Source organism: Anomaloglossus baeobatrachus, chromosome 11, assembly GCF_048569485.1.
Source record: "Anomaloglossus baeobatrachus isolate aAnoBae1 chromosome 11, aAnoBae1.hap1, whole genome shotgun sequence".
In the NCBI taxonomy this organism is placed as follows: Eukaryota; Metazoa; Chordata; class Amphibia; order Anura; family Aromobatidae; genus Anomaloglossus; species Anomaloglossus baeobatrachus.
In genome coordinates, this window is record NC_134363.1 from 110,620,704 (window position 1) to 110,633,428 (window position 12,725).

At 48.8% G+C, this 12,725-nt stretch overlaps 1 protein-coding gene across 2 annotated transcripts in view; it reads right to left on the minus strand.

The window, feature by feature from the left end:
• USP2 (ubiquitin specific peptidase 2) overlaps positions 1-12,725 on the minus strand; it is a 204,248-nt gene that overhangs the window by 105,288 nt on the left and 86,235 nt on the right. For both annotated transcript variants that reach the window (XM_075327576.1, XM_075327577.1), the window contains exon 2: positions 1,218-1,896. In XM_075327576.1, the coding sequence (XP_075183691.1) occupies positions 1,218-1,856 (639 nt within the window). In that variant the 5' untranslated portion in view covers positions 1,857-1,896. The remainder of the gene's footprint in view (positions 1-1,217; positions 1,897-12,725) is intronic.

Here is a 12,725-nt window from a genome sequence, read left to right on the forward strand (position 1 = left end):
TGCCTCCACCGCCAATGCAGAAGGAAGGAGGTGGGCGAGATGTTACGTCCAGATCAATCCGCCCCTCCAATTCTATTGGACGCCTGCCGTGTGACGTCGCTGTGACGCCGAACGACCAGCCCCCTTAGAAAGGAGGCGGATCGCCGGCCAGAGCGACATTGCAGGGCAGGTAAGCCGTATGACGGAGGAGCGTGATTTTATGCACGACGGGCAACGATATGCCCGTGTTGCACAAATGATGGGGGCAGGTACGCACGCTAGCGTATCGGTACCGATATTGCTAGCGTGTAAAGCCCCCTTTAATCTCTACAAACTTTTGGTAGCAAAAACTAAACTTTAATATTCTATCGACTATGAAATTATGGGTAAAATGAGTGACTGTCAATGTTGAAAAAGTAGCAAAGCTCAGACTCGGAATATGTGTAGAATAGTGGGTCCAAGCAGAAAACTATTGGGCAGATTTAACTTTGCGAAGGACGTATGAATCAAGCCGCATACAAGGTTATCCTGGAAAAACAGTTGCTTTCTTCTGCTCAGGCAATGTTCCCCAACTATGAGGACTGTTTTTTCCAGCAGGACAATGCACCATGCCACACAGCTAGGTCAATCAATGTGTGGATAAAGGACCACCACATCAAAACCCTGTCATGGCCAGCCAAATCTCCAGACCTGAACCCCATTGAAAACCTCTGGAATGTAATCAAGATGAAGACGGATAGTCACAAGCCATCAAACAAAGTAGAACTTCTTACATTTTTGCGCCAGGAGTGGCATAAGGTCACCCAAAAGCATTGTGAAAGACTGGTGAAAAGCATGCTAAGACGCATGAAAGCTGTGATTAAAAATTATGGTTATTCCACAAAACATTCATTCCTGAGTTAAAACATTACTATTGTTGTTTCTTGTTGTTTCTAAATGATTATGAACTTTTTTCTTTGCATTATTTGAGTTCTGGAAGCAATGCATTTTTTTGTTATTTTGACCATTTTAATTTTCAGAAAATAAATACAAAATATATTGCTTGGAAATTCGGAGACAGGTTGTCAGTAGTTTATAGAATAAAAGAACAATTTACATTTTACCTAAAAAATATACCCATGAAGAAAAAAAATCAGAAAAACTAACAATTTTACAGTGGTCGCTTAATTTTTGACCGAGCTGTATATAAACATTACAATCATTTGTTTTCTATGTAAACCATGATAAATAAGACCTACCGTCGTCTCTTTGCCACTGGATCCCTCGTTCTTATCATACGAGTAGGTGAATCTTGATGAGGGCTTAGTAAGTGAAGTGACAGGTTCTGGTGCTGCTGCAGAAGACAGTCCATATCCATTGGTGGAGCCTCGTTTCTTTCCATAGATGTCCCCAAACTCAGTGTGGTTGGAGGCACGGGAAATTCGAGAAGTACTATCCAAATCATGGCGTGATCGTGTCAATCCTGGGCTATGACTATAATAATTATCTGAGGTACGTAGTTCAGAAAATCCAAGGGACAAGTCCGTATGACTGGATGACTTCTTACGAGACAGTGATGTGATGGGGGAGGTTTGAAAGGTTGAGTAACTACTGTTGTAGTTATAGGAGTATGCACTCGGGGTATACTTAGATGGCGACCGTGCTAAGATGTCACTCCTCTTTGTGGACGAATCCAGGGGTGGAAGGCTTCGGTCATGATCTCCATAAGAGCGAAGAGCAGGGCTGGTGTAATAGGAGCTGTTCACATTAGACTTGTAAGACAGTTTATTTCTATCACTGAATGAAGAACTGTGGTTGGAAGCATATGATCCGTATCCACCATATTTTGGATAGTCAGTGTCTGTATATCTCTTGAGGGTAGATGATAAGTGAGACATACTGGAAGTAAATGGGTGCAGGTGACAATCCCAGCTTGGCCTGCAGTGAGAGAGGTTGGAAGGTTATAGAAAGTTGTAGTGTTAATTCATTGCCATGCTTAGACGGTAACAGATTATTATAATGTATTTCCTGAAATTTCAACAACTCTAATCAGGATATGAAATATAACTGTATATCAGAGCTGCCAGCCTAGAAACTATGACGGATGCTTCATCTGTTTGACACGTGTCACACTACAAGTGTGGACTTCATCGGGCAAGTCTCTGTTCTGTGGGATGGGTGCGAGGACTCTTCAGAAAGACTACAGAAGAGGACAGATAAAAGCTGTCCTATGAGTCTTCTAAGGCTGACAAGCATACCCTACTTCCCCCAAAAATAAGCCCTAGTAGGATTTTTGGGGCTTTTTTTAGTATGCTTAAAATATAAACCCTATTCCAAAAATAGTAAGATTTTTTTTGTGGGGGAGGGGCTTTTTTGAGCATGCTTAACATATAAGCCCTACTCTGAAAATAAGCCCTAGTTCCATATGGAAATGTCCAAGCAGCTAAAAAAGTTAAAGAATACAGTAACTCAAACTGCAAAAGGAGAAAAAAATAAAACATCACATTTATTGGAGTGCGTTTGTTCTTTGGATTTTTAAGCGCACTTCAATAAATGTGTACCCGGAAATAGTGTAGGAAGAGTTTTTGCTGGAGAAGTGAGTGTGTTTATAGTGTTACATCACCTGCTGTGCAACATTAAACCACCAGTCCTTTTCAGGGTTAATTCAAATACATTCTAATCTATAATAATACCGCTCTTAGCTGCAATTAGAATAGGGTTAGGGTAAGTTCACACAGTGCGTTTTTCTCTGCGTTTTTGCGCGTTTTTCGGGTGCGTTTTTGGCCTCAAAACTGCATGACTTTGCTTCCCCAGCAAAGTCTATGAGTTTTCATTTTTGCTGTCCGCACACAACTTTTTTTTTAAGCTGCGTTTTTGAGCTTAAAAAAAAATAATGGACATGTCAATTCTTTCCTGCGTTTTTCTGCGTTTCCCCCCCCCATGCAATTGGAAAAACGCAGAGATCAAAAACGCACCAAATCGTGGCAAAAACACACAAAAACGCAGCATCAAAAAAACACAACATGTGCACATAGCCTTAGCTGCTAGAGTAGGGATAGTTTATTAAAGGCATTTAGAAAGGGTTTATTGCGTTACAGTCCTTGGTGCTGCCACGTACAACCAACAGTCCTTTTCAGGGCTAATTTAAAAATTTGATTCTCTAATAATACCACTCTAAGCTATGTGCATAATTTAACATGCGCCAAGCATGTGGTAAGGGACAAGAATGTCCCGCTGACGGTGGTGCACATGGAGGACATAGATAAGGGCAAACTTAGCCTGCTGCGAAAGCACACCAAACACATGCATCATCTAGCGTCCTGCCCTGCTTTGCATGAGGGCACGGGACACCATTGTTAAAAGCAGGTTGTGGGCTACATCCAGTCCTGGATGCAGCGTACCCTCTCTTGCGAGGCCGCGAGTGTTGTCCACAGGAGACCGCAATGGCCTGTGCCCACAATCAGGATTCGGGCCGCTGTGGACTTTACGTTTATTCTACCAGAGAACACTCACGTCTCCGCAGCATAAATTGACATGCTGCGGCTTGGAAAGCTGCGTCGCATGTTAGTTTACACTGCGGAGAAACCAAGCACAGTGGGCATGGGATTTCTATAAATCCCACACACTGTGCTTCTAACTACTGTACAGTGAAGCAAACACATGCTGCGAAATACACAGTGAAAACACGCTGCGTCCAAACCTTTTGGAAACCCTGATTGGGTGCACTCAGTCTTAGGTTTCATTCCCATGAGGAGCTTTTGTTGATTTTTTTTGTTGTTGTAGACTTTCTAAAGCATTTCTACGTACACCTATTATGTAAATTAGGTTACTTGTGCTTTTTCATTGCATTTTGGGTTATTATACGCATTTTTATCACTTTTTGACACTCCATGTTTTGTCTCTTAGGCCACATGCACACGTAAAGTATTTGGTGAGTTTTTTATCTCAGTATTAGTGATGAGCGAGCATGCTTGTCACTACTCGGTACTCGCACGAGTATCGCTGTACTCGGGCTGCTCGGCGGGGACCGAGTAATCTCGCGATACTCGTGCTGTACTCGTGGTCTTCATTTCTGCATGTTGGCGCTCTTTTGAGAGCCAGCCCTCATGCAGGGATTGGCTGGCAGACCACTGCAATGCCACAGCCCTGTTAGTTGTGGAATTGCAGTGATTGGCCGGCCTGCACAGCGTGACCGAGCCTTTATATCGGCCGGCGCGCTGTGCTCTGCTCACAGCTATCCAGACTGTCAGTGCAGGGAGAGTGTCGCTGATTCAGGGAAAGCTTTGCGGCCCTTTATAGTTAGTTCCGGAGCAGGGCTGCAAACAGTGTGACCAGAAGTCCTTCTCAGGACTATTCTAGTTGTATACAGGCAGGCAGGGTATAGCCAGGTCGGAGTACAGTAGCAGAGTCCTTCTCAGGACTATTGTTGCTATATACAGGCAGGGTATAGCCAGGTCGGAATACAGGCTAGTGACCAGAAGAGTCCTTGTCAGGACTATTGTAGCAGTATACAGGCAGGCAGGCAGGGTAGTGGTGACCGTATACCAGCCTTCATCATATCTGGGGCTGGTGTACACAGTGTAAAACAGTCCAGATAGTGTCAGACTTCTCAGTAATTGTCGCTCCTAAAAACCAGTTAGGTTCTTATTGCGTCCGTGGTTGCATTTAAAAACAGCACGTGTGTGGCAGTCAGTGGCAGCGTACAGGTGCGCGTTTTGCACAAACTATTATATAACGCACAAGTCTAGTGTATAATACACGTCAGTCAGCAGTGTCTGATAGTGTCAGACTTCTCAGTAATTGTCGCTCCTAAAAACCAGTTAGGTTCTTATTGCGTCCGTGATTGCATTTAAAAACAGCACGTGTGTGGCAGTCGGTGGCAGGGTACAGGTGCGCGTTTTGCACAAACTATTATATAACGCACAAGTCTAGTGTATAATACACGTCAGTCAGCAGTGTCTGATAGTGTCAGACTTCTCAGTAATTGTCGTTCCTAAAAACCAGTTAGGTTCTTATTGCGTCCGTGCTTGCATTTAAAAACAGCACGTGTGTGGCAGTCAGTGGCAGCGTACAGGTGCGCGTTTTGCACAAACTATTATATAACGCACAAGTCTAGTGTATAATACACGTCAGTCAGCAGTGTCTGATAGTGTCAGACTTCTCAGTAATTGTCGCTCCTAAAAACCAGTTAGGTTCTTATTGCGTCCGTGGTTGCATTTAAAAACAGCACGTGTGTGGCAGTCAGTGGCAGCGTACAGGTGCGCGTTTTGCACAAACTATTATATAACGCACAAGTCTAGTGTATAATACACGTCAGTCAGCAGTGTCTGATAGTGTCAGACTTCTCAGTAATTGTCGCTCCTAAAAACCAGTTAGGTTCTTATTGCGTCCATGGTTGCATTTAAAAACAGCACGTGTGTGGCAGTCGGTGGCAGGGTACAGGTGCGCGTTTTGCACAAACTATTATATAACGCACAAGTCTAGTGTATAATACACGTCAGTCAGCAGTGTCTGATAGTGTCAGACTTCTCAGTAATTGTCGCTCCTAAAAACCAGTTAGGTTCTTATTGCGTCCGTGGTTGCATTTAAAAACAGCACGTGTGTGGCAGTCAGTGGCAGGGTACAGGTGCGCGTTTTGCACAAACTATTATATAACGCACAAGTCTAGTGTATAATACACGTCAGTCAGCAGTGTCTGATAGTGTCAGACTTCTCAGTAATTGTCGCTCCTAAAAACCAGTTAGGTTCTTATTGCGTCCGTGCTTGCATTTAAAAACAGCATGTGTGTGGCAGTCGGTGGCAGCGTCAGGCTCCATATTGTCCCTGGATAGAGACGTGCATGATGGCCTGTAAACATGAAGTGCCCATTGTAAGGAAGTGGGTCTATTGTAGTATAGCCCTTAGGCAGGGCAGCCAAAAATTGGGAGGCTCCACGTTGTCCCTGGATAGAGACGTGCATGAGGGCCTGTAAACCTGAAGTGCCCATTGGAAGGAAGTGGGTCTATTGTAGTATAGCCCTTAGGCAGGGCAGCCAAAAATTGGGAGGCTCCACGTTGTCCCTGGGTAGAGACGTGCATGAGGGCCTGTAAACCTGAAGTGCCCATTGGAAGGAAGTGGGTCTATTGTAGTATAGCCCTTAGGCAGGGCAGCCAAAAATTGGGAGGCTCCACGTTGTCCCTGGGTAGAGACGTGCATGAGGGCCTCAAAACATTGTTCCCATTGCAAAGGAGCGGGTCTCCTGTCGTTGTAATGTCCATTCTGCAAAGAATGGGCGAAAAAATTTACCACTGGGGGTATACCTGAAACAAAGGCCTAAGTGTTGCAATTTGTAACGGTCATCATCATGGTGGCGCATGAGGAGAAGGAGGAGCAGTCCAGCGATTATCCAAAGTCCAGAAGTGTGTACCCATGGGTGAGTGGAGGTACATGGCAAACTTTAAATTCCGCTCTCATTTGCTGGTGGTGTGGTGAAGTCTGGCCCAATCCAACCCTTGTTCATCTTGATCAGAGTCAGCCTGTCAGCATTTTCAGTTGACAGGCGGGTGCGTTTATCTGTAATGATTCCACCTGCGGCACTAAAAACACGCTCTGACAAAACGCTAGCAGCAGGGCAGGCCAGGCCTTCCAAGGCGTAGAGAGCCAATTCATGCCACGTGTCCAGCTTGGATACCCAATAATTGTAAGGCACAGAAGAATGTCGGAGTACAGTTGTTCGATCTGCAAGGTACTCCTTCAGCATCTGGGCAAACTTAGGATTTCTTGTGGCACTACCCCGCACCTCAGGGGCTGTGGTACGTGAGGGGCTGAGAAAACTGTCCCACATCTTAAAGACTGTTCCCCTACCTCTGGCGGATTGGACTTGTGCCTCTCTCGGCTGTACGCCTCGGTTGTCCACTGATTCATGACCTATGCCGCTAGCGTTTTGTGAGGGGAATGCTTTGCCTACTTCCGTGACTATGGCCTTCTGGAACTGCTGCATTTTGCCTGACCTCTCCGCCTCGGGAATAAGAGACATAAAGTTCTCCTTTTAGCGTGGGTCTAACAGTGTTACCAACCAGTAATGATTGTCGGCCAAGATGTTCTTAACGCGAGGGTCACGAGACAGGCAGCTTACCATAAAGTCAGCCATGTGTGCCAGACTCTTAACAGCCATCACTTCAGTATCCTGACCAACACGATGACTGAACATGCTGTCCTCCTCCTCCTCCTCCTCATCATCTACCCTGTCCTCTGGCCAGCCACGCTGAACCGAGGATATGACTGCATGTCATATCCTCAATTTGGCAAGAGAGTTGCTCCATGTCTTCATCCTCCTCCTCGTCATAGTCCTCCACTGCACGTTGTGATGAGACGAGGCTGGGCTGTGTGTTATCATCACCCACACCCACTACTGTTTCTTGCTCAAACTCATCGCGCTCCGCCTGCAATGCATCATGGTTGTTTTTTGAGCAGAGACCATTTTAGAAGGCAGAGAAGCGGTATGGTGACGCTAATAATGTCGTCATCGCCGCTCACCATCTTGGTGGAGTCCTCAAAGTTTTGGCGGATGGTGCATAGGTCGGACATCCATCTCCACTCCTCAGGTGTTATGTGTGGAGTTTGACCCATTTCCCAACGGCTTAGGTGATGCAGGTACTCAACAACTGCCCTCTTCTGCTCACATATCCTGACCAACTTGTGCAGAGTTGAATTCCAACGCGTGGGGACATCACACACCAGTCTGTGTGCCGGAAGATGCAAACGGCGTCTTAAGCCGGCAAGGCCGGCTGAAGCAGTAGGTGACTTTCGAAAATGTGCAGACAGGCGGCGAACTTTTACCAGCAGATCAGACAGCTCTGAGTATGACTTTAGAAACCGCTGAACCACGAGGTTGAGCACATGGGCCACGCATGGAACATGTGTCAGCTGGCCTCGCCTCAAAGCCGCCACCAGGTTCCGGCCATTGTCACACACGACCTTTCCTGGCTTTAGGTTCAGAGTTGTGAGCCAGTGATCTGCCTGCTGTTTCAGAGCTGTCCACACCTCTTCTGCATTGTGGGGTTTGTCACCTATGCAGATTAGCTTCAGCACTGCCTGTTGCCGCTTCGCCGAGGCAGTGCTGCAGTGCTTCTGTGTCGCCCTGGACAAGCCAGGGGCCACAGAGCACAACACTTAAACACCCCACACTCCCTGCAGGCATATCATAGTCAAAACACAAAATCCTTGTTGCCTTCCCCAGGGGCTGTTGTCCACACCAGGGTGTGGAGCCAGGCGGTTGGTCTCCACCCACCGAGGAGGAGGGAAAACACAGGCAGTGAGAGTTAAGCTAAGGAAGTGGAAGGAGGAAAGTAGTAGAGAGGAGAAAAGTGACAGCAAAGAGCCTGAAGTTGGTCCGGGTGTGTGGCCCGGACAGGACAGCAAGGTTGGCAGGATGTGGTGACCGTCTGCAGTGGAGGCCGATTGGAGTCTGCCGTAAGGACCGTGGCCGTACCGGACCGGTATACAAAGAGAAGCCAGCACCATTGGCAGAGGACTTTCGGATCCCGGCAAGGCTTGGTGTCGCCGTGAATTTGACAAATCCGTTAGTAAAGGGAACCTCAGGGTTTCCAAACAGCCAAGTCCAGATAGAAGGCAACCGTACAACCGTGAAGGGGAGACACAGCCACCGCCAAGGGCAACCGTCTCCCAGGGCCAGCGCCTGTGGGCAAAAGGGGCTCCTCCGGCCCATATCCAGGTCGGGGAGCGGGTTACCGTTGGGAAACCATCACTACCAACACTTAACTTAGGTGCAGGGAGAGACAGTCATCACTAACCTGCAGGGAGGAACAACCGCAGCCGTCCGAGTGACCCGTCCATCCAGCCACTTGTTTAACCGTGAACTGTGTCATCATCATTGGGCTGAGTGAGTACCTCCGTGCCGTGCGGCACAGCGCTGCCCCTGCGACCCTGCACCTCATCAGGCCCCGCAACCCGCCTGTCATCCATGTCTACCCCATCACCAGGCCCCAGGACAACCAACCCCCCTACCCACGGAGGGGAGAAATAACAACAAAGATGCTCCCTGTCACAGGCTCCCGGGATCCCCGTCCAGAGCAGCGGTGGTGTCCACACAATCACCACAACCGTGGGTGGCGTCACGGACAATATCCCCAAAACCCAAACCACCCCTTTTCACTCACGGGCGAGTAGCGCCGCTCGAGTCCCCGGGATCCGGCCATCGCTCGAGCCAACGAGCAGCAGCAGCCGTAGAGCAGCGTCAGCCGGACCCGAGCAGTGGGAGAGCGCACCGTCCCCTCCTCCGCCCGCGACACTTCCAGCTTGGGACTGGTGTGGAGGGTAAAGTGGATCAGGATGCGCAGGAGGAGGAGGAGGCTGAGGAGCATGACATTCCGGAGCTGTAGAGTGTGTGTGAAACCCTGACTGAGGTAGGGCCTGCAAAACTTGGTGTGTGAAGGACGTGTTCCGTCCCTCGCTCAGACTGGGTCCCAGCTTGCACAATATTAACCCAGTGTGACGTCAACGAGATGTAGCGGCCTTGCCCACATGCACTTGTCCACGTGTCTGTGGTTAGGTGGACTTTGGCTGAAACAGCGTTGTTCAGGGCACGTGTGATGTTTTGTGACACGTGGTTATGCAATGCGGGGACGGCACACCGGGAGAAATAGTGGCGGCTGTGGACCGAGTAACGTGGGACAGCTGCCACCATCAGGTCGCGGAATGCTTCTGTCTCAACCAGCCTAAAAGGCAACATTTCCAGCGCAAGCAGTCGCGAAATGTTAGCATTTAGAACTGTGGCATGTGGGGTGTTGGCAGTGTATTTGCGCCTGCGTTCAAAGGTTTGCTGAATGGATAACTGAACGTTGCGCTGGGACAAGGACGTGCTTGATGATGGTGTTCTTTCTGCGTAGGCAACTGCAGGTGCAGGAGTGGAGGAGGCTTGTTCGCAGGCAGCATGGACAGGGGATTGGCTCGCATGCACAACCAGCGAAGACGTAGCAGTGACATCAGCAAGCACTGCTCCTCGACTCTGTTGTACTTCCCACAAAGTCGGGTGCTTGGCTGACATGTGCCTGATCATGCTGGTGGTGGTCAGGCTGCTAGTTTTGGTACCCCTGCTGATGCTGGCATGGCAGGTGTTGCAAATGGCCTTTTTAGAATCATCTGGAGCCAACTTAAAAAACTGCCAGTGTCAGAGTTCCGGGTTTTCCAGTTTTCTTTTGAAAGAGCTTGCCCTTTGTTAACATGGAGTTTTCTGTTCTGTTGCCCTACTTCCTGTCCATCTGTTTAAAAGCCGCCCCTAAAGCTTAGTCCAGTGCCTGAGTATACTGCTTCCTGTGTGCTCCTGCCCTGCTGCTTTTGGTTCCTGATTGTTATTCGGATCCTCTTGGAAAACAACCGACACCGACTCTGGACTTCATCTGGTATCATCTAGCTGTGCCCGGACTCCGTTTGCCGTCTTTGGTCGGCACTTCTGCCCGGTTCCTTCCGTTTAATACCACTCTGGACTCACATCACGTACGGACATTTTTGGACTTACCTATTGCCCTTTTGTGTCCCGGCTGCTGCGCATTTAGGGCTTCTGGGGTGATTGCCAGACAGTCCCTGTATAGGGGTTCGCGCTTGGTGGTCTCCCTGGGGGAGTCCGGTGCGCGGTCCCGGGAATTCCCTTTCGCTCCGTCCCTGGAAGGTATTTCCTGTATTTATGTTCTACTGTGTTTTTGTTCCGTTTATGTACATATTTGCTGGTTGCATATTATAAACGTCTTGCACCAAGAACTCGTCTCTGGTTGTCATTGCCCTAACGCAATCGAAATCCTCAATACATACAATAGTATTACAGCCAGACTCGGGAAGACCTAACATTTGTACAGGCACCTTGTGTCGTGTTGTTCCGGGGAACAGTTGCCTGACGTCTGCCTGGGGCCACCACTCTGCTTCTTACTGCCTGTTGGGATGCTACGCCTCCCTCCCCCTGTGCACTGCTGTCCTCGCTCTGCATATCCTCCTGCCAGGTTGGGTCAGTTACTGGATCATCCACCACGTCGTCTTCCTCTTCCGCACCCTGCTCCTCCTCCTGACTTCCTGACAATTGTGTCTCATCATCGTCCACCCCTTGTTGAGACACGTTGCCAACTTCGTGAGAACGTGGCTGCTCAAATATTTGGGCATCTGTACATACAATCTCGTCATGGCCCACTTCAACAGGAGCTGGCGAGAGGCCAGAATTTGTGAATGGAAACGTGAACGAACAGCTCTTCCGAGTGTCCAAGTGTGGGATCAGTAATGTCCGTGGACGTGTACTCGGCCTGGTGGTAGGAAGGAGGATCAGGTTCTGAAATGTGCGGTGCAGTATCACGGCTACTGACACTTGACCGTGTGGAAGACAGAGTGTTTGTGGTGGTGCCAATCTGACTGGAAGCATTATCCGCTATCCAACTAACAACCTGTTGACACTGGTCTTGGTTCAAGAGCGGTGTACTGCTGCGGTCCCCAAGAATTTGGGACAGGACGTGCGAGCGACTAGATGTGGCCCTTTGTTGTGGCGAAATTAGAGCTTGCACACAACCTCGGTCTCTGCCTGCACCACCATCACGTCCACTTCCTTGTTCGTTGACAACGCCCTTGCGCATTTTGCAATGCTGTGCTGACGTGTATTCACTAGACTTGTGCGTTATATCCAAGTTTTTGCAAAACTCACACAAATGCAGCGGAAAGCTGCCACCAACAGGCACACACGTGCGGTTTTTAAATGCAAGCACGGAGGCACTAAGAACCTAACAGGTCTCTATCCAGGGACAACGTGGAGCCTCCCAATTTTTGGCTGCCCTGCCTAAGGGCTATACTACAATAGACCCACTTCCTTACAATGGGCACTTCAGGTTTACAGGCCCTCATGCACGTCTCTATCCAGGGACAACGTGGAGCCTCCCAATTTTTGGCTGCCCTGCCTAAGGGCTATACTACAATAGACCCACTTCCTTACAATGGGCACTTCAGGTTTACAGGCCATCATGCACGTCTCTATCCAGGGACAACGTGGAGCCTCCCAATTTTTGGCTGCCCTGCCTAAGGGCTATACTACAATAGACCCACTTCCTTACAATGGGCACTTCAGGTTTACAGGCCCTCATGCACGTCTCTATCCAGGGACAACGTGGAGCCTCCCAATTTTTGGCTGCCCTGCCTAAGGGCTATACTACAATAGACCCACTTCCTTACAATGGGCACTTCAGGTTTACAGGCCCTCATGCACGTCTCTATCCAGGGACAATGTGGAGCCTCCCAATTTTTGGCTGCCCTGCCTAAGGGCTATACTACAATAGACCCACTTCCTTACAATGGGCACTTCAGGTTTACAGGCCCTCATGCACGTCTCTATCCAGGGACAACGTGGAGCCTCCCAATTTTTGGCTGCCCTGCCTAAGGGCTATACTACAATAGACCCACTTCCTTACAATGGGCACTTCAGGTTTACAGGCCATCATGCACGTCTCTATCCAGGGACAATGTGGAGCCTCCCAATTTTTGGCTGCCCTGCCTAAGGGCTATACTATAATACACCCACTTCCTTACAATGGGCACTTCAGGTTTACAGGCCCTCATGCACGTCTCTATCCAGGGACAACGTGGAGCCTCCCAATTTTTGGCTGCCCTGCCTAAGGGCTATACTACAATAGACCCACTTCCTTACAATGGGCACTTCAGGTTTACAGGCCCTCATGCACGTCTCTATCCAGGGACAACGTGGAGCCTCCCAATTTTTGGCTGCCCTGCCTAAGGGCTATACT